This window comes from Chaetodon trifascialis, chromosome 22 (assembly GCF_039877785.1).
Source record: "Chaetodon trifascialis isolate fChaTrf1 chromosome 22, fChaTrf1.hap1, whole genome shotgun sequence".
NCBI classification, from domain to species: domain Eukaryota; kingdom Metazoa; phylum Chordata; class Actinopteri; order Chaetodontiformes; family Chaetodontidae; genus Chaetodon; species Chaetodon trifascialis.
In genome coordinates this window covers 17,050,852-17,076,296 of record NC_092077.1, presented here as the reverse complement: position 1 = coordinate 17,076,296, position 25,445 = coordinate 17,050,852, and the positions used below count along the sequence as shown (strand labels likewise).

Genomic DNA, 25,445 nt, shown 5'->3' with positions numbered 1-25,445 from the left:
GCAGGGGCTGTTTTCAATCAAGTAGAAAGAAAGAAAGAAATTCACAGGCGGACTAAATCCCCACAGCGAGCTGCATCCTTTACAAGGCTAAGTGGCGAATGCACAAACTCAACCGCTATGATACTCCTGCGAGATTGTTCTCAAGCTCCAGTGACCATTGAATGCGACAAAAGGAGAATGTTGTGCACAACCTGGGTAGATCCTGTTAACTCTGCAGAGATGAAGAGCTGGACCACCTCAGAAGCGTGAGCATACTTACGAAGGAACTTTCGAAACAACGACACACACACACAGATTCGGAGAACAGATCCTTACCGTATTCTCTGTGAAATTGTAATCCAGGGAGTATTGTAATTTGCCCAGTTTCTGGTCCTCCTTGGGCTCGGCTTCTTTCTCCGTTTCAGTCAGCCCTGTCTCCGCATCCTCCTCATCCTTCAAGGCCTGAAGGAGACACCCACCAAGAGTCAGTGTCGCCTGTTTGTCGCTGCTGCTAGCACCCAGCCAGCCGTCCCCCGCCCAGGTCCTGCCAGCGGACCTACTCCTGCAAAAGCTGCCACTTGTTTTATGGTTTTTAGGGGGGAAACGGGGGGAAGCAAGCACTAAAACACCATAGCAGTTAACACCAGGACATGCTCTGTGATGCACTAAAGCCCCGGGCCTGGTCCCCTGATGATGCTTTTCTATCAATCTCTGGGTGTTTCTGTCTAAAGGGAGGAAAGATCAAATGATGGCGCCAGAGATGAGAGCAATGGGCAGGCATTAGAGGAAGAATGGGGGAGGGCAGAGAGACATGGAGAGAGGACAGGGAGAAGGAGAGAGAGAGATGCTTCCGGAAAAGATCACAGTAAGACAATTCCGTTGATGTTATTTCAGGCAGATCGAGTCTCTGGCAAAAACACATATCAACTGGGAAGTGTCTGAGGTGGCAGAGAGTGAGACGTGGAGTTGCCCTTTCGCTAGCCTGGCACTGAGGTAAGGGTAGCAGGTGGTGGCATAGGTGGAAAGGGGGGGGCAGGGGAGGAGGGGTGGGGGGTGGAGGAGTTTGTTATAAGACCAACATGCGATTGAAGAGGCAAGAACTAGATCTCAAGGTCATTCATTCAGCGTCAAAAGTTGCCTTCCAAGAAGTCTCTTTCGTTAGGCATGCAGAGCATTCTCTGTGGGACAAACCGGTGCTCTCGTGTCAGTCCCCATTCCCAAGTCTGGTTACGCCCTCAGACATTCAGTCACATTGCCATCATAACCCCTGAAGCTTTATGTTATCCCCTACGCCGATGGTAGCTAGAAGCATCATGCCAGCGGTGGGTGGGTAGGTGTTGGTAAAAGGGGTTGTAATGTACATCGGGGGGGCCTGCTCCTATCAGATTGTCAAGTTGCTCGTGTGAAAGCGAAAGGCTGAACAACACTGATTGGTTTCCAAAATTTTCCGCTGAGCCACGTTGCCTCCGCCTTTTGGGAGCGAATCCAAATTGAGTGGTCTTTAGGTTTGTCTTTGACACGTGAAAGAGGGAGAAGTGGAGCAGGTAAAATGATTGAGGAAATAAAATCCCCTAATTTATCAAACCTTTATTTCCTTCGGTTTTACAAGGTTAATCCAGCTTTTTATGCGTCTGTGCTCCAGGAGAGGTGTGATTTATTTCACCCAGGTCGACAGCTGTGAGTGCGAATGCTACTGTACGTCAAAAGCTTCCTTTTCATCACCAGTTTCAAAAGAACATTTACTTGTAGAGCCTCTCAATCATTCCACGTTTGCTCGCCGCCACTCGTTTGAAATGGAAATTAAAGATTCAAAAGGCAGGAGACTTTAGCTTGGCACAAACATCAGCATGGTTCAACCTTGTCAATGCGCACCCAGTGTTTCTCTCATACATATATATGTGCATATGCAGGTTGTACGCACATATATACAGTAGATATACATGTACTGTATGCATAGTTACATATATTTGGTTCTACGGGAGTAAGTTGTTGTCAAGAGGCTACAAAAAACATCAGAGCAGCAGGCTTAAGAAGATCCAACAGCAATTAGGAACCTACCGCCAGTGACCATCCCGAACAGTCATCAGACACAACACAGATAAGGAGGACATAGAAGGAAGAAACACAAATTAAAACAACCACACACAGGAGTTAACACACCAGAGTCTGGGCACACCAGGAGAAATGACCGCTTGCCTCGGAAGTGGCACATTCACCGATCTCAGAGATTAGTTATTAGAGTGACCAATAACCAGGGTCCTTATGGTGATGAATGCTAATTTGGAAATAGAAACTACAAGCCTCAAAGACAGTCAGGATATTGGAAATTAATGGAAAATCTCCTCCTCTCAGCCAGGTGGTGCACTGTACTGCAGCTGTTTCATTGACCTTGCTGGTTGCTGAAGCCTCCAACAATAAGTGAGTCTTTAAGGTTTAATTTACGCCGTCTTCTACAATAAGTGAGTCAAATGAAGTATGAAAACACTGTCAGTGGTTTCTGTCTACTGTTCCGATCCACCTCTGATAGCAGAGATGTTGCAGCAAATTAAACACACTTTGTACATGTTTCCACCGAGGACGGCCCCCGTCACGTATTTGAAAGGTAGCGTTCAATTAAATTCCCTCCCATTTGTTTAGCGTTTGGTGATGTCATTTCTCTGGGTGGATACCACTTCATTACACGGCAAACGTTACTCACACTTCAACAAGTGAGCAGGTCCTCATATGACAAAAAGAAACACTCACAGGAACAAAAAGTAGGAGAAGAGAAGAGAGAGTGAAATACTCTCTCTTCACTCTGAAGCCGTTTAAACGACTTCCATTAACTCTCCTGTAATTAGACTCAGTTCTTTTTCAATTAAGCGGTGAAGTATCATAGTACGTAATGTTCGTGTCTCTTTGGCATCAATAAACATGTAGAACAAACAGTGGAGGAAATGAGTATTCAACACCTTTGTTTCATTTAGCACATTTCCAATGCAAAGATTCACATCAACTTGAGACCAGATGTCGGTATTAACTCATTAAAAATACACAGATCATAACTTCTGTGCAATAAAGTGGGAATGACGCTGGAAAAAGCAGTGAACATGTTGCCTGACGTTTACTGAACACTTGGTGGAGAAGCCTTTGTTTCATGAAGCTTCAAGATGCTCGCTCTCCCAGTGATCTACAGGCTTCTCCAAGTGTTGCTTAACTAACTTCAAATGAGCTTCAGCATGCCTTTCCTTCAGTAATGGAGTCTTGCGGGGTGATGGTGCACGGAGGCCGTGGCGGTGGAGTGCACACGGGTCTTTGTGGAGCTCTTTTTGATTGGCTCTCGCCTCTTTGGCTACTCTGCTGACTAACTTCCTGACTGCCAGTTGGAAATCTTAAGAGGAGTTTCATTCCACTTTATTGCACATAACTTTTTTAAGGATTAGAAAGTCACAGATCCTTTATCCGTGTAGTTTCATTGAGTTATCACCAATGTCTGCTCTCAATTTCATGTGAATAGCTGCAGTGGAAACATGTTTAACGATTTGAATTCGACATGCTGGCTTTTTATTTCCCCCACTGTACAAATACATACAGTACAGTGGCAGCCAATGCATTAAAAAGACATTTTTGACTTGCAGTGAAATTATTTCCATATTGTTAAAAACAATAATGAATGTGCTGTCGAGTTGTTACAAATGTGACCAATCAAATCTGCCACCATAGGACATTTAAGGAGCTAACACTATGAAACGAAAATGTCTGTCGAACGCAGCAAAGAATGATATATTTAAAATATATTTACAGATGAATCTACTGTAACGTCATGCGCAGAGGGTCCAAATGTTTAGACTGTATTAGGTTAGCATGTCGGGATGGTTTGTGAAGTTTAAGGAGCAACAGTTTAAGTCTTTACCTCGGTTTTGGCTCCGTCCTTCACGTCCTTCATGTTGATGGCATTTTTGCCCTTGTCTTTGCCCTTCTTTTTGTTTTTCTTCTTGAATATCCATTTTTTGCAGATGCAGAAGCAGCATGCTAACACCAGGATGATTGCCACGAAGGCAATAGAGACAATGGCCCATGACGGCACTGCGGAAAGAGCAAACGGGACAGAGTTTGGATCAAACTTCTGAGAGAAACAAACCCATACTGCATCTTGCGGAGAAGAAAACAACATTTCAGTGAAGTGGGCCAAAGCGTTTGAACCGAAGTGCCAAAAAGTGATTACAGCAACTGACAGGTGAGATAAAAGCAGGAAAATGTGTGTGCGTGCAGCGCTGGCACACCGGATCAGCACCTAAGCCAGCGCCTGGGTCCATCAAGAAGTGGCAGACTCCTAACGATCGGCCCTGACTCGCAGGACGAGGCTCGACTGCACAGCTTCAACCAATTTAGTGGAAGTAACAGATGTTGGCATTTCCCACTTGCCATTTAAACAAAAGATTCTCAGACATCTGACACTTTCACGGCAATCACCGGCAACGCAGAGGCTGCTGGGACTGAGGGTGGCGGCAATTTTGCCAGGTGCGCTTGAGAGACATAACCGGCGGGGAGGGCATGACGAGCGGTGATGATGATGAAGGGTTCACGGGGATGGACGCACACTGTTCACATGCTTTCCTGTGTTACCTTCAAAAACAGGATGAAATTAGTCTTTTGTGCTGGGATTTACTCTCACTGCTTAAACTCGACATGAACATTCAGAGTTCAGGGGTTAGACAACGACAGCGGGAGGGCGTCTTTAATGTGAAGTTTTGTACCACCTGTCAGTAATCCCACAGTGAAATTAGTGATTTCCCAGCAACCCCGTCTTTGTCAAAACATTTCTTTCATGCCCCCCAGCTGAGCCGTGTTGCTTTTGTGTGAGGAGGAGTGAGCCTAACCAGACTCACACAGCTCGTTGTGTTTTAACCTTCAGGCGAATTAAAATGTCAAAAAAACAAACCAAAAAAAAAAAAAAAAGAAGGGTTCGGCTGTACTTATTATTATTATTTTGAAGTTATTTTCCCAGTTTTTCAAAGTAGTCTGCAGGTTGAAGGAGTTTTTTAACCTTGGAGACAGTATAAAAATAAAAAAGGGCCAGAACAAGATGTCTTCTTTCACTTTGGACAGTGTCACTTCATTGTGTTTATGCCGAAGGCCGATTAGAAAACTCTTCTTTGATGGTGCATTCACTGGCTTGTGGGAAGGTGGGAAATACTTTTGTTGATCTATGATGAGTTTGAACCATAGAGTCTGGGCTTGTTCATACCTTTACCTTAAATGTTACCGTCCTCTGAATCCCCTCACAGCGGTCACCAGAGGAGAAGCCCCCTCTTCTCTAACAGCATATCTAGCCTGGCTAACTGGCTCCTTTTGATGCAGCGCAGCAGCTTCATGTCATAATACTGTTTCACATATCAATCCACGTGGTTTCTGCACATTTTACTGCAGTAAGATCATTTGGGCTGTTAAGCTTGAATTGTTTGAAGACGCAAATGGATTCTACTTTTATGAACAGATGATATTTTTTCATGCTTCTTCAAAACCACATGAAGCCAGACAACAAAACGCTCGACGTGATGGATTATCTACCTTAAACGAGCTTCGTGTAGTAAACTGAATAAAGCAGCAGCTGCCTTGAAATGAGGAAACTGATCTGAGAGCAGTTTAAGGGCTGAGCACCTGCAATGCACTTCCTGTTTCACGGTCGCAACAGCCAAAGTATGAAAGATATAACTGAAAACCAGTAATAGATTACACAGTAAGATAATTATTCAGCGAGTTCATGAACTTACTGACATTAATATCACACGTCTGTCAGTATTTCCCAGCAGTTTGCAACAACAAGTCCTGATTGTGCCATCAGTTACTCATTAAACGTGACATGGGCCTGATTAAGCAACACAAACTGAATGGATGGATGGATGGATTAATTAAAAATAATCAATTTACAGTCATCATATGAATTTCACATGAGGTTCAAGGTCTGGAACAATAATACTGGGGATTCTCCAGCTAGTTTTTGCTAAACTCACGTAGGAAAACATTTAATAATTGACATCACTGCCTATTATTTTTTTATTATTTATAACAGCTTCATATTTTTGAAGATTTGTTTGTGAGGAAACTAAAATAAGTGCTTTTTAAGACCTGTAGAAAGCCTGCTCAGTCAGGTTTTTGTGATTAAAACTGGTTTTGAGGTGCTAAATCAGAGAAGGTGATTTGACGTGAGTGGCAGATGAGTCTCTGCTTCCTCCTTCCTGCCGTATGTCGCTGCTCTGCTGCACTGACCTGCCTGGAGACGCCGGACAAGCAGCAGTCACCTACAGACTGCCTCAGCTCAGCAGCACAGTGACAGCCATCTGCAAACACACTGACACCCATCTCAAGTCCCGTCAGCAGTCAGCTAGAGCTCCCTGGAGCATGCATGCGGGTACTGCACAGGGGTACCGCGCACACACACGCACACGCACACGCACGCGCACACGCACACGCACACGCACACGCACACACACACACACACACACACACACACACACACACACACACACACACACACACACACACACACACAATGATGGAGGGAGAAGTGGGATGTTTTAAGCACCGGAGCCACAACATGACGTCCAGATGGGCGGAAAATAATGAGAGACCTTGCAACAGACTTCTCCCTTCAGCAGTCATAATCGTCGCTCCTTCATTCTCAGCAGACACCAAACACCTGGCAGCCCACCCCTCATTTTAATAGAGAGGAATAACAGACAAATGAGCCAATTTCAGGAGCATGCTTTTGGTTTTGGCAGCGTTTAGTACTCTGAGAAGCAAAGGAATCCTTCTGACAGAGGCAATTTGGACGGACTTATCTGGAAAATGTAAGAAATAAATATCCGTCTTCTTCTTGAAGAGAGAGAAACATAAGAGAAACACACTTCCTGCCACGGTTCATTTTAGGAATTATCTCAAAAGTGCTCATAAATCCGACAAACCAATAGATAACATAAAGCAGGTCAAACTCCAGCCCGTTGAAGACTTTATCTGAAAAAGTCCAAAAAGACCCATCAAGACAGAAAAGTATATTACAGTCTATCACTTTGGGGTTTTGCTCACCAGCATTCAGCTGTGGTTTCTTTGCCAAGGTCCGAGGGGAGAGGGAGAGGAGAAAAATCGATGCTCTGTTGACAAAATCAATAAGCACTCTCCTCCAGGGAAAAACAGTGAGTGATGCTCTAAAATAACTTTGGGGTCTACAGCTTCGGCCTCGCCTCTGAGCGCTGCGGTAATGGAGGTGACACTGGATGAGACTTGTTTACAATGAGCCACCCAAAACCAGCAGCGTTTCCTTTAGGAAGATGAAACTATACGGAAATAAACTGAGTCAGAGCCTAACTAAACATCTACAAATGCTTTCTAGGCCGGCTAAAAACTACAATAACGGCTAATTTTGGGTTGCCAGGTTCTGAAATATCCAGTAATACATTGTTAATTTATGGTCCAGATGCTGTGCAGCTCTTTTGAATCAGTCACATCGATTTGTCACAACCTTCTCACCTTAACTGATCCGTAAAGCTTAAATTAATGATTTCTTAACAATTAAAACTACTATTTATAACCCTAGAAAGGCTTCACGGGTGCCAGATGTGTTAATACTCAAAGCCTGAGTGACTGACTTGACAGACAGCATCTCCACTTCTTTTCAAAAATCCTGCTGACACTTCAAAACTAAACGTCGGAGAACGCTAACCTCAGCATCTGTCAGCGGCTTAAACCTCCGAGGATACCGCGGCACATTCCAGCTACTTTTACCTCGCACACACAAATCCAAACACACGGTGAGACAAGAAGACAGTGTTTTAATGGAAGTGTCGGAGACGTGACAGGTTCGTATTTCAAGCCGGCAAAGCACAGGGATAAGCAATCACCTCTCCGAAGGAACCAAATGGAAGCTCTGATTAAAAGAAATCTAAATAAATATCCTGTAAAATCTGTCTTTCATGACCCCGAATGCATTTGTCACCCTACAGTCACTCCGGCATTTCATCAGCGCCTGGTGGAACGTCATTTAGCCAGTTACAGTGGAAGTCAATCCACGAACGCTGCCCTTATCGTATTCATCAAGTGTGCGTCTTCCAACGAAAGCCAATTCTGTGTTCCTTAATTAAAGGAACCTGAGTCCCAGAAAGCAATAAAAGCATCCCCTAATTAACTACATTGTGAGAGTGTCGTTTCTCGAGAGAGAAATAGAGCGAGAAAGTGAAAGAGCGAGTGAAAGGGAGTACTGCGTGCACACCACACTTCAATTCCCAGCACTTATCTCTTGTTCCGCCGAGCGACATGGCATGGAAAATGGAGTTTCTCTAATGGGTGGGTTGCCCGTGATGAAATCCATGTTTGCTCAAATCTCTTTTCAGCACGGTCGTTGAATGGTGTGGCAGGGTGGAAAAGCAGAGCACTCAACAATGAGAAACCTTCAAAGTGATTCAGGCAGTGAGTGACATCTCCTGCGCTGTATGGACTCTCTGCTGTCTTTAATTCTGGACTTTTTGCAGCTGTATTTCTGCAGAGGGTCGAAGGATAGGGAGCATTGTATTCTGTACAGACTGTCAAACCCTTTGAGGCACATGTGCAATTTGTGATTCTTGGCTGTATAAGAAAAAAGCAAACAGCACACAGTTTGCACAAGGCAGCGTGTGGAATAAAGTGCAGGACATAATCTTGTGAAGTTGATGTTGTTTGTGGCTGAACTGCTGCCGTAATGAAACTCTACTTCCTGATTCTTATGGGGATCCGGATAAAAAATCTCAAGTGTGACAGAAAATATCAGAAAACTGCTTTGTAGGATTATATATAAACAACTCGTGGAGGTTATCGTATTTGCAGACCAACTTACATTTACTCTGGCCACTGTGTGGAAGCCTTGTTAGGCTCCAGATCAACAGCCATAGATGGCTTTCAGGTGATTTGATACCTTTACGGTTTTCACCTGTTGGGGAACAATGGCTCACGATGGCTAACTACATTGTCTCTATGCTCCTAAATATTTCAGCTTTATCCGATTCAGTCAGGATTGAGCAGCTGTAGCAAACATTTAGACGGTTATATTTGGCTTTAGGAAAGGCCAAAGATTCTGCTGGGAGGACTAATCCCACCTTAACAAGCACACACACACACAGACATTAAATCTTAAAGTCAACAACACCAACAGCTTAGCACACAAGACGGAGGGTGAAGCCTTGGAGCACCAAATGGCTTGAAATGAGGGTATTAGCAGTGTGTTCAGTGAATAATGTCAGGTTATAAAGGAAGCCATGCACACACAGAAAGTATGAATATGACTGGGTGGTAACGTTCAGCTGATGACTGGCGAAGCCTGCACAACGTACCGATCAGTTAAAGCCAACGCAAGGTGAGTGCTCTGCACGAATCTGTCTTATTAGCACCTGCTCGATTGCTAATAAACGATATACTGAAGATACACATGCAGATTCCAGTTTGGGTTCTGAATTTCCCAACATCAGTGGAAGGAGACGCTGACAGAGAAGAGACCTGGGGAATAAAAGCATCTGTTCTTTCTTTCTGTGAGGTAACCACTGAGCCATAACTCAGCCCACCAACGTAACAATGAAGAGAAAACACCTCCGTCCTTTTCATACCAAACTCATATTACTTCTGAGAACAGATTCTGAGTTTCGTGGTTCCAGGCATACCAGTGGAAATATTAATTCCTCTGAATAATACCATCACAGCGCTGAGAGTGACAGATCTATATTTATCCAGTAGAATAGGAAATGTAATTTGCCAAAACCTCAGCCCAGCTGATTCTGGCTCAGAGGCACCACCACGCTGAGTTTGGGTTCCCTGAGAAGCTTATCAGATGTAATTTCAGAGCTGTGAAAGGAGGTCAAAGAGCAGCGAACGTCAGCATGAAGCACAAAGCCAAGTTTCGCTGGCTGACATTTTGTGTCCTTTACGCACACCGCAGGCGCTGTAAAAGTCACACCGCAGATATACAGTAAGAGGGAAACTGCATGAAATAATGCAGAGCTATGAGTCACTCCTACTGTATGTGGTACTGTCACTGTGAGATCATTATGAGCTCATGTGTACGTGAAGATCATCCACAGTTCAACAACTTAATGTACAAATGCTTTCAGTCCATATACATGGCGTTTTGGCCATCATGGCTATCAGTAATACAGCCCTGATTTCTAAAGGACTGGGAGGCTGTGTTTGAAGAACCGGATGGGGTTTGGTGGATGCGTTCAAACGGGGAGTGTGTGCATGTGTGTGTTTAATACTGCATCTGGGTTATATCCACTTCAGCAGCCCACACTAATCCAATGTGACAGGACCCTGTTGGTCAATTAACCTTGACATTATATCTTGTTATGCTTACGAGAGCAACACTCTGTCCGCGCCCTTTCCCTGCAGTGGGTTGTTTAAGCAAACAATATGAGTGCAGCAGGGAGCGTCTTACTATCTGTGACTGGTTATACAGCAGCACAGAGACGATAATGAAACGCGTACTCAGAGATCCTGTGTGCCAGTTCCTCCTTTTATACCCAACAAGATTTCATTTGAAATGGGCTGGTCTATTTCTTTGTGATTTGGTTAAATTAGGCATTTCGGTTTTGTCCGTTATCCATGCATCCATTATTCTGATTATTATCGGAAAATGTGCACCCGTCAACACAAAGCACGTCCAGGAAATACCATGAGTTGGAGTGATTACATTAACGGTGCGTGAGGTGGATTTCCAACAATAGAAGCGATAATGACATGAGACAGAGGAGCGGTGATTGTCATTTGGAGGCACAAAGAGAAGCAGAGCAGTTAAATGTGGTGGACAGCCTCAGAGTACAGGCATATTCAACTTGAATACACATGGGGTGACTCACTCAAACTGATGTGTTTGTGGCAGTTTCACTTTTGGTTCAGCTCATTTGGCCATTTAAACTTGGGTGACACCGAATTTAAGAGTGCAGAGCTGGACCTCGGAGAACCCTGGCGCATTTCATTAAGACTAAAAACGAGCACAAAAACTCCCAAATGAAAAGATTCTGCAGAGACCCTGAATCCACCCCACATCTGTGGTTTTAGCCACACTAGACTGAAATATCTTAACAACGTCTGGATGGATTTCCATTACATTTTCTACAGATATTCAAGAAGCCCACAGAATGAATCCAACTTGCTTGGCGATCCCCTGAATTGTCCTCCAGTGCCAACATAAGGTTGACATTTGGTTGTTTTGAGTAAAATTTCTCTACAGCTATTTGTGGGATTGCCATTAAACTTTGCTCAAACCTTCATGCCTCCCCAGCGCAGCGCTGTGTTTGAGCCTCAGAGAGCTTCAGCACAGCTGTACACTTGTTTTCATCTGTCTTTGTGAAAGCTGATCGTGTTCACGGGGTTTTCTCAGCTAATTACTCACTCGTTCATTTTGTTAGCATTTAACAAGCTCAAACGAGCCTTACAGAAACTCTACAGGGGTCTGCAGTTGGATGCTAACAAAACGATGCTTTTCATCAAGGTTAAAATGACAAGGTGCATTTCTGCTGTCCAGCTCAATAACAAACGTCCATTTAACTTTCAGGTTTGAAGAAGGACCACTGAAAGGAACGCTTTGGTTGAGTGGAACCGAGGCTAGCTTGAAAAGGGGGCAGACTTCGGCCGTCTATAATCGATGTTGATCTAACAGCCAGGCATCGCTTAAGCCTTAAAAGCCTTATGTAACAAAATAAAAAGACTAACTATGTGGACTGCTGCTCATATTCAGCTATTTCTGAGTGCTGAGGTGGAACATTATGACAAAGAGCACATGTCAAGCTCCAGCACGTGTATCTCACCCTCAGATGCTGAAAAAATGTCAGACATTTTTTCAGACATCTGCAGAGGTGAGAGGACAGGAGATCTGACTCCCATCTGTTGACTGAGGACTCAGAGGGATGCTGGTGCTGCTGGAGTCTGATCCGCCTTTGCTTGGACCAGGCCCCGACGGTGAAGCCGGGGCAGAGAGGAGACGGCAAGGCTCGTCGCCTGAGCAGCAGGCAGGCAGAGACCAACAGCTCTGCTGATCCGCCACCGTAATCCCCTTTGATAAACTCTGCTGTCTGTTGACTCTGAGCAGCCACAAAGTCAAACAAGTTGAGACGCATTAAAACTCCTGTTTTTCTGACTCGAGTTACACCGCTGAATCCTTTTGTCTCGATATCAGTTTATGACATTCTTGAGTCCAGAAAGTCCAACAGTGCACGAGGAGAAGATCTCTGGAGTGTGTAAATAAAGCAAATAAAGATAACAGGCATCACTTTGGGGTTAGCTCAGGTGGGAGACAGAGTTCAATTCAGCGCTTTATGGAACAATTTTCAAGTGTTCTCATATTAAATTTGACAAAACATGACAAATTGCTGGCCCAGTGGAAAAAAAGCACATGTATTATTTTAATTTGAGGCAAAACTTGCACATAATAATGTTTTTAGAAGGACAAGATTTCAGGATTTAAAGAAAGATCTTTTCAAAATGTCTGAGGTTGTCTTTGACTGCCTGAAAGCAAACGGCTCCTGATATAAAAAAAAAGAAAGAAATAACATTATTTATTTTCCTGAAATGTCAATCGCCTGTCTGCGTTATTTGGAGTAATGGCTGGTGGAGCCAGCAGTCATGGATCAAACAGCCTCCGTGTTCAGAGGTTAATTGTTATCGGGAAGTAAACCCTTGGGTGTTTAGAAAACTTACTGAGAAATTCAATACGGCCGTTTCCTCGGAGGCAACATCGCTTCTCAAAGAGAGTCGCAGTATGGTTTAGTACGATTACACAGTCCAACCTGTGTGTGTGTGTGTGTGCGCGCTCATGTTTCTGTGCAAGTGGAAGGCTCAATCATTCACTAATTGATTAAAAGGGTTAATTTTTGCAGAGGGAATTATGGCACACACGTTTTCAGCACATTAACACATTAATGTTGGTTTACTCTCATTTTCTCTGATTGCCTTCATTGCTGCAGAGCTTCAGGGTTTTCCAGTTTTTATGATGGGTTCGGACTGTTTGTCAGACAAAACAAGCTCCAGGAACTCCTGATGGACATTTTTCACTGTTTTGTGCCTTTCTCTAGACCAACAATTCCCAGAATACTTTGGAAATACTCACCAGAATAATTCATGATTGTTACCTGCAGCACTCCGTCGCATCAAATTTGATCTGAAAACCATGACCAAACCACGTCTTTGTGAATAAACCTCACCAAACTACAACCAGCAGACGTCGGCTTGGATAAAATATGCATGTAAACATATTTTTCAGACTATTTTTCCCTGCAACAAGTTCAGAATAGCTACAACAAAAGAACAAGCACAGTAAATTCAGAAAGATTTAAATAAAGTCTTCTACATTTTGCCATCAGCCAACCGAGGGAGCACCTCCTGCTCGGAGACGTGTCCTGAAGATCCCGATGGACGGAAATGCAGCAGCAAGTTAGGCCACTTTGACAGCTCCGTGCCACCAGCCCCAAAGCCTGCAGGGCTTAAAGTGGGTTATAAGCCCAGAAGAAACCCCTCTGCAGCAGCATTAGAGAGGCTGCACATTCAGCGGCTCCTCTCGCATATTCCTTGTTAAATCTGCTACCCGACGCACTCCAGACAGTATCGATATTTCCGTGGAGTAAACAAGTCTTGGGGCATTCATCATGAGCTTGGCAGCATTGGGCTGCAACCTCACCGCTTTTGATTGAGGTGATGGAGTGAGAAAAGAGTAATTTAAAACTCTGTAACTGACAGGCTGTTTTTGGGAAGCTCTCAGGTCACTTTTTCTGCCTATGGTACACAACTCACCCTTTATTTACCATTAACTAGCTGCTTATTAGCATGCATTTTAGCTGAATACTGGCTCTTTATCAGTCATTATAAAGCCCTTATTAATGCCTTAATCCAAGGTTAGGATTATTTAGGTTCAAGGTTAAACTGTTAGGATTGTAGTTCATGCACAACTTCCTTACTTTCTATCATTCAGCAGTAATTAGAGATTATAGAGCCTCGTAGTGGTAGACTGTGGTCATTCAGAATAAGGCAAAATGTTATTAATATGCATGCCAATAAGCAACTACTTAACGTTGAATATGTGCACCTTAGTGAAGCCCTGATTTAGTACGTCAACATTTGGAAACAACGATGAATCGTCCACTTTATTTCTGAAGATGATGTGAAAAAGCCGTTGCGAGATGCGGCTGGAATAGCAATACATTTCAGTGACAGACACTCGATGCTGAGCCAAAGGGGACGTCAGCCTCAACGGCCCCATATTGGATTCACAACGCTAAACAACGTCGATCCAATTCGCTCACCTTCTGCTGCAAAGCACGCTTTGGAAATGCCTTCCCATTTACCCTCAATGAAAACGGCTCGTTCGAGGCCGCTCGTAGAAGCCAGAGTAGAGTTATCTGAATATAAATTTGGTCTCTTATTCTGGTAAACATTCAACGTGGTACAAAGAAACACTCCTCTGCAGAAGGAGGAATTTTTCATACTGACTACTGCACTATTACATCTGTGGGAAGAAGGACGTGGTGATGGAGTCGTTTGTGTTGTTGCGGAAGAAATAGGGCTTCTCTTCCACAGGAGCCATTTCCTGTTGAGAGAATTACTTCCACACGAGCCTGTGGATGTATCTATATTTCGATTTCTGCTAAATGAAAAAGAACCCTCGGACCTCCAGGCGGATGACGAGATGACGTCACGTGCTTAATACTGCAAAATTCTCCAGGCGGTAAGGTGGATGTGCAGGAGGTGTTGTGCTGTGTGGAAATGAAGAGGTAGATTTGACTGGAAGCACAAGTCAGACAGAAAAACTGAAAACCTAACAGCAAATAATAAAGCCTGTCACGCATAGTTTAACATTTTATCATGTCAAACACTTGAATTATTGTTGCCAGATGTTTATTCTCCACTTCAAATGTGGTTACTTCTGTCATAACATAATTTAGGAAGACGTTTCCGTCTGAGCCCATCACTGCGGGAAGAGCTCGGATTTGTTTCTGCCTCAAGCAACGGGATGAAAGATGCAGTAAAAAATGTCTTAACCTGATTCACTGAAGTCTTTGTTGGAGGTCAACTCTGATGTTTTCTCGTGCGTCAGCGACAAAAGTTCACTCACAACCTCTGCTGAATCATTTTTGAGTCAGAGTTACACTAGAAGCATGCAGACTCGCTCTGAATCAGAGGGAGTGTAATCATAAACACATCACATGGAGCTGCGAGGCTGCTGAATGACAGCATGGATGGAAGGCGTGACACCTGCACGCAAGAGTGTTTTTGATTTATTTCAGATACATTTGAGGTATGCAATGTGTATTCATGTTTTTTTACTCCTACTGTTTGAGATGATTGTAGTTCTGCTTGAATTTGCTTTGCATGCTGCTTGAATTGCGAGATGTTTATCTCCCTTGGCTCGTTGGATAACCAGGCCTGTAATCATGGAGCACCAATCATCGGCTTACTGGTATGTACACAAGCCTGCAAAGGTTTGGATAGAGAGAGGACCTCTCTATGGTTTTGAATGGTTTTCATGCTTTTATATTGCAGAAAGTCCTAAAAATAGATGTTATTCTGTATGAAAGGCTTACAAAATAGTATTTTTGTATTAATTGAGAACAAAACAGTGTACAATGCAAGGGCAGAAAGAGACAAAGACACCTCTGAGTTAAAGAAGTCGTCACCGCTCAGTGGTAAAAGAAGCTGCTAACGCTTTCTTTTGAGGTACACATGTTCGCCATTAACTAGTTAGCGTGCACACGACTTGGCGGAGAAAGTACTCACGTGGGATTTTGTTCAGCTCATTCATGAACTTGTCCTTCAGCTTGGAAAAGGCCTCGTCCTTCTCGCCGGTGCCGGGGCCGGTCATGCTGGTGGTGTTGGAGCCAGCCGGGGCGGAGGAGGTGGTGGTGGGCTCGGGCGCCGCCAGCGCTTCCCTCCGACTCTCGTTCATGGTGGCGATGCTGGGAAGCCAGGCAGATGCTGAAGGAGTGGAGGAGGAGAAAGACAAAGCAGAGGGGGTTAGATGCTTTTTTCGCCGCTGTGACAGATGCATGTCAGAGGCAGCGCGCTCGCCTTGTCAGATGACTGAGCTGACGCAGACCGGGCGAGCAGCTGCTGGCTCAGCCTGGGTAAACATCAGCTGGGGTCCAGAATGAATTGGCCAGCTCGCTGAATTCAGAACAAAGCTACTCGCTCATTGCTTAAACTCCAGATTAGCATCACAGAGCAGAGATAAAACGCTTATTTATTACTCTCACACAGCACTGGCTGTAAATCTCAGCACTGCTACTGGCTTAATTGAAATGATGTGCTCTTACAAGACGACCCAGAAGTACAGTAAATAACGCTGCAGAGCGGAGAAGATTACTCATCCACTATCTTATCACGCCGTGCTCTTTGTACACGACAGGTGTATTCACTTTACATTCAGGTCTTTGGTGAGATGCAAGACAGAAACAATGTATTGCTTATATTACCTGGTGCTTTGTGTGTGTGCGTGTGCATACTGTACGTGTGGATCCACTCATGTGGCCATGCATGTGCAGTGCTGTGTAATGTACTGTATGCGGCCTCAGCCTCATCCCTGAGCATGCTATCGTGTTATCACCTCACTCTCACTGTGGGAGGTTGGTTCCACATGAAGTTCACACGATTTCAATTCTGCCTCAGGACGACAGAAGGAGACGCTTAACATATACCGCCATGACAATGAAGAATCTGTGGCTCCACGGTGTCAGAAGTACCAAAATATCACACACTGAGCTGGAACTCGTGTTGTAGTCCAAATATGTATGATTCTAAGCGATTAGGGCTCGAGCTAAGGATTAATATACTGTCATATATATGCAAATTTTCTCATTTGAGAAGGTGGAACGAGTTCATGTTTGGCATTTTGGCTTAAAAACACTTAACTGATCAGCAAAATTGTTGCAGATTCATTTTCTTTCAGCCTAAATAAATTTGTTTTACTTGATTTTTCATGAATGAAATGATGTGTGTGAAACTGGGAGGCTGAAAAACATTTCAAATACATGTTAAAACGGACATAATTTCTATGAAAACTGAGTGTTTCGGACAGAAAAAGTACCAACAATGATGCCAATTACAGTACCACTCCATACTGCACTGTTAGTCAACACAGGCATCTTCCTGGGTTTTCCAGTGATTGTGTGCTTCTTGGTATCATGACACACGACTGTCGGGCTGCAGCGCCGTGACACGTACTGCAGACAGGAACTATTTATTGTCCTCTCTTTCTGTGCAGGTTGTAATTTGGCTCCGTCGCCATAGCGATCCAAGAGGATAATGGCACACTAAAGTTGTAGAGTTTTTCCACCAGTACACAGTGATGGTTAATGGCAGAATTCTGCTCCTTTGCCACAGTGCAGCGCTCATTAAGGTCATATTTTCCCCATTTCTAGTTCTGTTTCATGAAGGGCGTTGCACTGGTGTCGACAGAAAGACTTTAAAGGTGTCTGTGTAATTGAAAAATCTAAACGTAACCCTTGGATTGGCTTCTAACGATATCCGTTTCTAAACCTCAAAGAGCTGAGGACAAACTGCAACGGCAATTCATCCGAGTATAATCTTTAAGAACATGAAGGAGAAGAGAGCTTCAGAAAGTCCAATTCATGTTTCTTTGAATATACAAAATTAGGTTTGCAAAGGCAGCGAGGCAATTTAGAGTGAATAACAGCAGAGATACAAATTGTCTTTTCAATATTTGTGCTTCTCAGGTCCAGTCTGGCTGTATCCGGACACTCCGGTGTTTCATTCTCCTGAATATATCTGGACAAATCTGATTATTAGCTCTACAATAATCTCCAGGGGGAAAAACTACTACGATTTACTCCCAGCCGCTGTACAGCTTCACTGGAGTAGCCGTGGTGTAGCGTATTCCCTTGTTTACTTGGCTCTGACTGAAGTTTGTGGGGGAGGGAAGATCATTTCTCATTCTCTGTACTCTTTGAGCTCAAGATTTCTGAGATGATCTGGGAATTCAGCCTGGCAACTTTCCAGCCTCGACCCTGTATCTCTAAAATCTAGGTTATCGCGGTTACTGCTGAGACTGGTACCAGCATCACCTGCCTGGTACCTGCATCCTACAGTCAATGAAGGAGAAGGGGCTGACTCAAAGGACATATTCCCAGTTATTGATACAGATGTGGGTAAATATTTCAGCTCATAGTTTGCAGACAACACAACTCTCAAATCAAATTGGGCAAAGAAAAACTGCAAAGGTCAAAGCGAAAGCCAAATGTTTTTATAAGCACTTTGCCAGAGCAGCTAACCTGATTTAATCTAATATTTGTTTGATCTGAAGTTTAGTCTTAACCTTGCTGACCACAGCTTGAGTTAGTAGAGGATGCAAATTATGTTCAAGCACTTTGATGCTACATTGACATCATCCTGAATATAGTGTTTCTTTTTAGGATGTGCATCAGCAAGTGAGGCAACACGGCATTAATGGACCCTAATTGTTTTGTTTGGCCCCAAATACACTGTCATTTTCTCTATCAGTGGGCCCTGTATATCTATCAAAGAGCAGGAAGAGCGCAGCAAATATCCTCACTTTGTCTCATATCACACAACAACCGCCGCACGTTTGATCTGTACATCAAACAAAGACACTTGATTTGAAAGTGAATAACCAACAAAACTAATACCAGTTATCAAGGACTTCAAAAACATGCAGTGATAATGTTCCACCGCTGCTTTATACACAATAAGATACTGTATGTGTATACCTGTGTGCTGTCCAAGGTAGAATAAATCCAACTAACGCCCATGTTTCCACACTTAAATCGATACTTATGTCCTTTTGTGTACGGATCCGAATACCAACAGTGACGTCACATTAAATGTCAGGACATTACATGATGTATAACAGCAGTCGCTCAGGGAGACACATTTGGAGAATACAGAACATCAAAGAACCAGAGGCAATACGATTATTCAAATTCCAACACAAACACCAGCTGGAGAGGAAGCGGGAGGAGACTAATAGTGGCGTAATCCCTAAACACATTTAGTGAAGCCTCAGTCCCGACCAGCCTCTCCAGACGATGAGGCAAACTGATTCTGCTGTTGATTCGACATCGAGAGCCTTTCACGACTTTGAAGCACATAATCCATACTCTGAGATAAACGTGGGAGTGCAACGGCGCTGCGCTGCACTATGCATCGCAGACACTTGTCTTTCCTGTTTCCTTAGCGGGAATGTTCATATAATTACGAGACTTGGTTAATTTACTGTGAGTTCATGTGTCTCAATTTTAAGAAAACCAGGGTTTGTAAACAGAAGTCACGCAGACTGACAGGTAACACTTTAATTAAACAGACTTTGATAGGCTGTCATTTGCAGCAGGGCAAACAAAACAAATCTGATTATCTGCACACAAACCTAAAAGAACACTGTGCTGACTTTAACGGTAACGCTGAATTCACCTGTAGCAGCCCATTTACAGACCAGGCCTGATGTTAAAAGACTCATTGTGATTTGATTGAAATCCCCATTTTAGGCAGCTAAACACGCTGTTATACCGAAGCCCGTTTTTGAAGTCGGCCCCTGAGGAAACAAAACAAAGAGCGGCAGAAGCTCAGGCTGATGGCGACGGTTCGCCACCAGCGAGCACGGCTCAGTAGTGGCCAATTAAGCTAGCCAGCAGCGGCCGAGCCACAAGCTGAGACAATTAACTTCAGAGGCACCAGAAACCAGCAGGGTGAGCTGACCGGTAGCAAGAAGCCACCTGTGGTCCAGTGCAGAGGTGGTGCCAGAGTGGGAGTGCTGGAAAAGCTCCAGAGAGATAAAGTGGAGGGAAAACACGCCGACAACTGGAGCGCATGTGGCTTAGCCAGGAACTCTGGTTACCACAACTGGTGGTGTTTGCCAAGAACGCCAATGAAGGGTCATATCCTGGTGCCGTCCTCGCCACTCCAACTGGTCGGACAGGCTGTGTGTCCAGTACAGAGCAGGGGCTAAAATCACATCATGATGTTTCAGAGTATTTCTGTCATGGTGATATTCTCGACTACATGACAAAACATTCAACGGTGTAGTCAGTGTAGTAATACAGCCACTAATACTGGTCGATGATGATGACGGTTCATTGTTTTGCATGAAGCTTTGCAGTCACACTTCTTTAATAATTGTTCCGTTGTTGCGTAGTAAATGTAGAGTAGAGGATATGTTATGACCCTCTTATAGGGCAGGGGCAAATCAGGTAGATTTCAAAATAATTCTTATGTTTGCACCTAAATTAAAACATGCTTTCACTGGGCAGGAACTAGTGTCATTAAACACAACACTATTTATTGTTTTTCCTTTGGTAAATCAGGCGCATTATTCTAATAATTAGAATAAACCATCCTTCGTTTTGTGCTTTCTGCCTGAGAAAAATTCATACATGCTATAAACATTCACCAGTTCAACGGCACTAAATGCTTTGATAAATTACTCTCATTGGTTTTACTGGTGAGGCTTTCGTTGGGGAGACCGGAGGCCTTTAAATCATGATAATTATGGTGTTACGATGGTAGAGGTGGTCGATGACTGTTGATGCCTGCGTCAGCCAAACCCTGCTAACCATTACAACATTACCTCGCTGACCATAACCTGACTGGACATTCAGGGTTCCATCCATCCAGAACAAAAACTCCACTGAGCTGAAATAATGAACCTTTAACCAAGGTTACATCCTTGTGCCGCCTGTGAATTCGCCAAGTAAAAGGAATTGCGAGTGACTTGCTAGCATGAGGTGGGATTCACAATCACTTCATGTGTGCCAGCTGCTGCCTCACAACATACTGTGAAAGCATGATATCACTGCACTCTCCAGTTGTGATTTTAACACTCAGCTAACACTTGCTTAACAACATCTTTGTCTGCCACCAACAGACATTTTCAAGACGCGGCAAGTCGCGAACTGCTGCAGAGAACACTTCCAAAAAGAGAAAAAAAATAGCTAGAATCCAAAAACTAAACCTGTAATCAAACAGGATTCATTCAAGATGATTTAAGTCCAAGCAGAAACTGGCAATGAACCTTCTCTTGCTATTAGCCATTGGTTACCTCGGCCCTCTTTAACTCCCCCTTTGTTGGACGGACGCCCACGCATGTCCATGTTCGCTCAGCGTCCCTTTGGTCTCCCTTTGAAATGCTGCGAGGTTAGTGTGGGGGCCGAGCCATTGAGAGGCACGCTTGGCAATGACAGAGATACTTCAACACAGGCGAGGACTTTCAGGGAGCACAATGATGCTCTGCAGAGTGCCTGTGGGAGGCTTCTTCTATAGAGGAAGAATTGATTATGCCCTGGGGGCGTGGGGGGGGCACATAGGCTTGCACTCAATATTTCAAAGCGAGCTAATATCTGATGTGAGGGACAGAAATGCAAACACGATGTTTTAAGATGCTAGTACAAGGATGTGTAATATGCAGGGAGCTGCTTTCTGAAAAGGCAATAATTACCCTGAAGAACTCGGCAGACAGTGGGCGCAAAATGTTTATGTAAATGACACCATTCCAGTGAATTAGAGGCCTTTCAAATATGCAGAGTGAGACATGCATCTGAATGAAAAAATGCTGCATTGCCTACTTTTGCTCAGGACTGCGTAAGGCGTCTCTATCTGCGAAGCAAAATGTCAAATGGAAGGCGAGCAAATGTGAGCAGTGTGCACGGAGGACCACCCGCGGAGTCCGTCATTCCTCTCGCATCAGGCCTCACGTCGTCGGCAAAGAGGAAACATTAATTCAGCTCATATTTGCACCTTAACGACCACTTGCCCACTCAAGCACGAAATGACAACTTCCGTATTATCTCCGGCGTCTGCAGCAGCTCACAGCAGGCGGTCCACTTGAAGAGCCTGGGTCATTTAGAGTGGATCAGGCCTTGAAACCTGAGAGCCGAGTTGACCTTTTTCCCTTCACCAGGGCCATCATCGCTGTGTAATCGCACTGTACATCCACCGCCACACAACGCTTACATCTGCCGTGTCACTGTTGGAAGACAGCTTTGAATAACGATGTTGCTGCTGCACAAAATGGCTGCGCTTTCCTGTTACAGCAAGCGCATCCCGCAGCCCTCAAACGATAAAGTGTCACATTAAATCTCCCTGTCCTGTAACCTGTGGCCGATACGAGCTAAAAGAGCTGAATGGAAATATAAATTTAGTGGTATCAATTGATCTAACTTCCTCTCAACTTTCCCTCCGCCGCTGCTCGTTTTCCTCGTTTTTTGCTCCAGCCGTCTCTTCGGAGGTGTGTCGCTTAGGTGTAAAACCCCAACCCAATTATAGCGCCGCCAGATGGCCCAGCAGGTCCCCAACCACAGTGGAGACGCTGGCACACAGCTCCCTCCTATCACCTCACTCTCTCTCCATCTTTCTCTTGTGCTCTCCCTCTCTAACTGGGTCAGCTCCCTCGCTCTCTACCCCCCTCTGTCCTTCCTGCTATCTCCTCCATCATCCTTTCATGTTTTTTTTTTCCCCCTCCTCCCTGGTTTCCTCCACCAGTGGATTCTTCTGGACAGTCACAATACAGTTAACGACCTTTCCTGTAGGGTGGAAAAGATGACGGCTGACATGGAGACGAAAAGGATGTTTCCTGAGTTCAGCTTTGAGCAGCATGGCGGCATCATGTGGATCGCTCTGCTCCGCACTGGTTTCAGCTTTGGCCAGCTTCCTCAGAGAGCCGGGTGTGACATCTCATGCTGTTTGAGGAAGTGATAAAGCTGCCAAACTCAGCCCAACCCAGGACTAATGTGGCCCATTTTGTTGTCAAATTCGATATATTCGACAGATCACAGCCGACTGTACGTTACAGTAAGGAGAGTGCACGTAGCCTCTAGCCGATATCACTTCCCTCTTGTCATTTTATTGGGTTTCATGAGTTAATCACCCAGTAAATCACCAATTAAACCCATTTTATCAAGAATCATCTGTTAATTATCACAAAATGATTTGGCAGTTGTTATATGTCAGCCTGATGATGAAGGGATAGGCTTCAACATGAGAGAGCTCATCCTCTGCATGTGCAGGATGCTCATCTTGTGCAGCATGCATAAGTGGGATTGATCATTTCTTAGCCTGAAGGTTGAACTGTACATCCAAATAGGTGAGGAACTGAGGGATTATGTGTCTTTATCAGTAAATATGTTCAGTATTTCTGATATCAAATCAGCACACTGTAGTCCAAGTGAAGTGAACTGTCGACAGACACAAAAGAATTCTGCTTCCTCCAAAGTGATGTCAAATTTAATCATCTGAAATTGCCAAGGCTGAACCTCAAATCTCTGTCATGTCAAGATGGTGAGTAATTCAAAGGGACCGCTGTGCTTGTGACTCTTAAACAGGATGAGACTAATAGTGGCGTAAGTGTTTCGTCAAAGACAAATTAAAAAGCAGTGAGAGACACACAAATGCTGCCGTGGTGCAGGGATCAATAGTGTGGATCGATAGGGAAGTGCTCTGACTAAACAAGCCAACCAAGACTCTGCTCGAGTCTTACGCAAATACAAGAGCCACAATCAGTGGCTCATGTTCCCGTTATGAAAACGAAATGCTAATGAAGTCGTATCACGTGCCTTCTGAATAGACGGTTGATCATTTACGGTTTGATCACAGTTCAAAGGTAAGAAATCCTGCTGTTTAAAGGAACCATCAGGAAAGCTCATTTCCAGATCTCGATAAACTAACAATGATATTAAGGACACTTTTTTGATCCAAAGGCAGCAAAAATAGTGTAATTACAAGCAAATTAAAGCTTGTGTTTGCATGCATAATAGAGCGCTGCATCAAATAATTAACACCATTACACTGAGCTGGGGAGACATTCAGCAGATAAATTTGACATTTTAAAGTAATTCAGTGCTTTACAGACAGTTTCATTATCCAATGCTGCTGAATGAATTTGTTCTTTCTTGCAGCATCAATATTATATGCAGAGGAACAAACGCCATTCAGGTCTGGCCTTAGTCATCAATGACATCTGGCTAATGGCAAGAATATTTAACAGTATTTCATTTTCTCGAGAGTTTAGATTCAGTGACCTTGTTCTGGTACATCTCATTAAAACGTCTCTTTTTTTCACTGCTGCATTTCACAATCTGCACAAATTCATGCTTCTGCGGGACAATTGGCACATTTTTATAAAGGAACAACAAATAAAACACTTTTACTTCTGTCTGCCAAAGCTTCCCATCTGGCCTGCAGAATATTAATTAAGTCAGAAAAGGCACGCGGTTATTATTACTCACTAGAGGAGGAGGTGCAGTCCATCCTGAGAGGGAGTTCATGGTCATTCCCTGGAGCTGACACCGGCACACTGGCCAGACCATGGGAGGCAACTCCTGAGTGGTCGGAGTTAGACGTAAGAGGCCTCACAGGTTTATTTTCATTGGCCAGCTGTGGCATTGAGTCTCAAACTGAGTATTTGGTTTGCTTCCTGGGACTTTTTTGTCGAGATAAGGACTCATTCATTCGTTGTTGAACTGTGGGTTTTGTATTGATCACTGACTGCCTCCTTGGTAGAAATCTGGGAGCATTTTCCACTTAAAGATCAAACTTTTGTCCTGGATTTTCAATGTTCTGTAGGGGGCTCTTCACACTGATATAGGCTAATAAAGAGAGTGGAAATATTGAACTATAATAGGCCTAAATAGATTTATTTTTTATTTGAAAATCTGGCTTCTGGCCCTTGGACAAATGTAGTTGAGGACCCCTGTAATAGAGGGCCGAGTCTGTTCATATGTACTTGCTGATGGATTGGTCAGTATTTGTTAAGTGGTTTCTTAATGGCAATCAGGCAAATAATGAAACAGACCTTCTCCAAAGCATACGCCAAGAGCCGGCTTATGTTGTGCATACAAACGTAACTAATGAGTCTGTTGGGTCATTCTAGTAGAAACAGCAATTCATGCGGAAACTCTCAACCTGTACCTCGGATGAACTCCAGATCCGACTGTGCTCCCTCTTCCTCTCACTCTCCCCTGCCTTTGTTTCCTCTCCATCAACGAAAATCACAAAAATCACCAGCAGTCAACCACCATCAAACAAACTGCGGTGTCATTGCTGCTTCACAACAAGACAAAACTCAATTTTATGAAATCAACTGGCAGCGACATACGTCAAACATCAGTCCAGTTCAGCCCAGCAGACTCACATGAAGCTCAAAGGAAAAACTAGTCGCAGGTAGAAAGCCGAACAGCGCACCTGAACTTTGTTAAGGTGGATGAGGAGGACATGAGTTAGTGAACTGACACATTAATTACTGGCTGTCAGTCAAGTGTCCACCACCATCTGACGGGAACTCATTTGCTCGGGGACAGTATTTCCACATATTGTGGTCAGACGCACACACACAGCGGGGAGTCTTTTATGAATATAAGTCACGTAAATGATTGTCAGGTGAGCTGCCTGCAGTGAGCGGGGATAAGAGGAGGCTGAGGAGGCCCCGTGGCCACTTCCCCTCGTCCGGTGCACCCTCTTTA

At 44.1% G+C, this 25,445-nt stretch overlaps 1 protein-coding gene across 6 annotated transcripts in view; it reads right to left on the bottom strand.

The window, feature by feature from the left end:
• syt1a (synaptotagmin Ia) overlaps nucleotides 1-25,445 on the bottom strand; it is a 147,338-nt gene that overhangs the window by 23,160 nt on the left and 98,733 nt on the right. For 3 of the 6 annotated variants that reach the window (XM_070991556.1, XM_070991555.1, XM_070991557.1), the window contains 3 exons: nucleotides 15,742-15,939; nucleotides 3,872-4,044; nucleotides 316-441 (listed from right to left, as the gene is read on the bottom strand). In XM_070991556.1, coding sequence (XP_070847657.1) covers nucleotides 316-441; nucleotides 3,872-4,044; nucleotides 15,742-15,910 — 468 coding nt within the window. In that variant the 5' untranslated portion in view covers nucleotides 15,911-15,939. The remainder of the gene's footprint in view (nucleotides 1-315; nucleotides 442-3,871; nucleotides 4,045-15,741; nucleotides 15,940-25,445) is intronic. The other 3 variants (XM_070991560.1, XM_070991558.1, XM_070991561.1) reach the window with 1 other exon arrangement.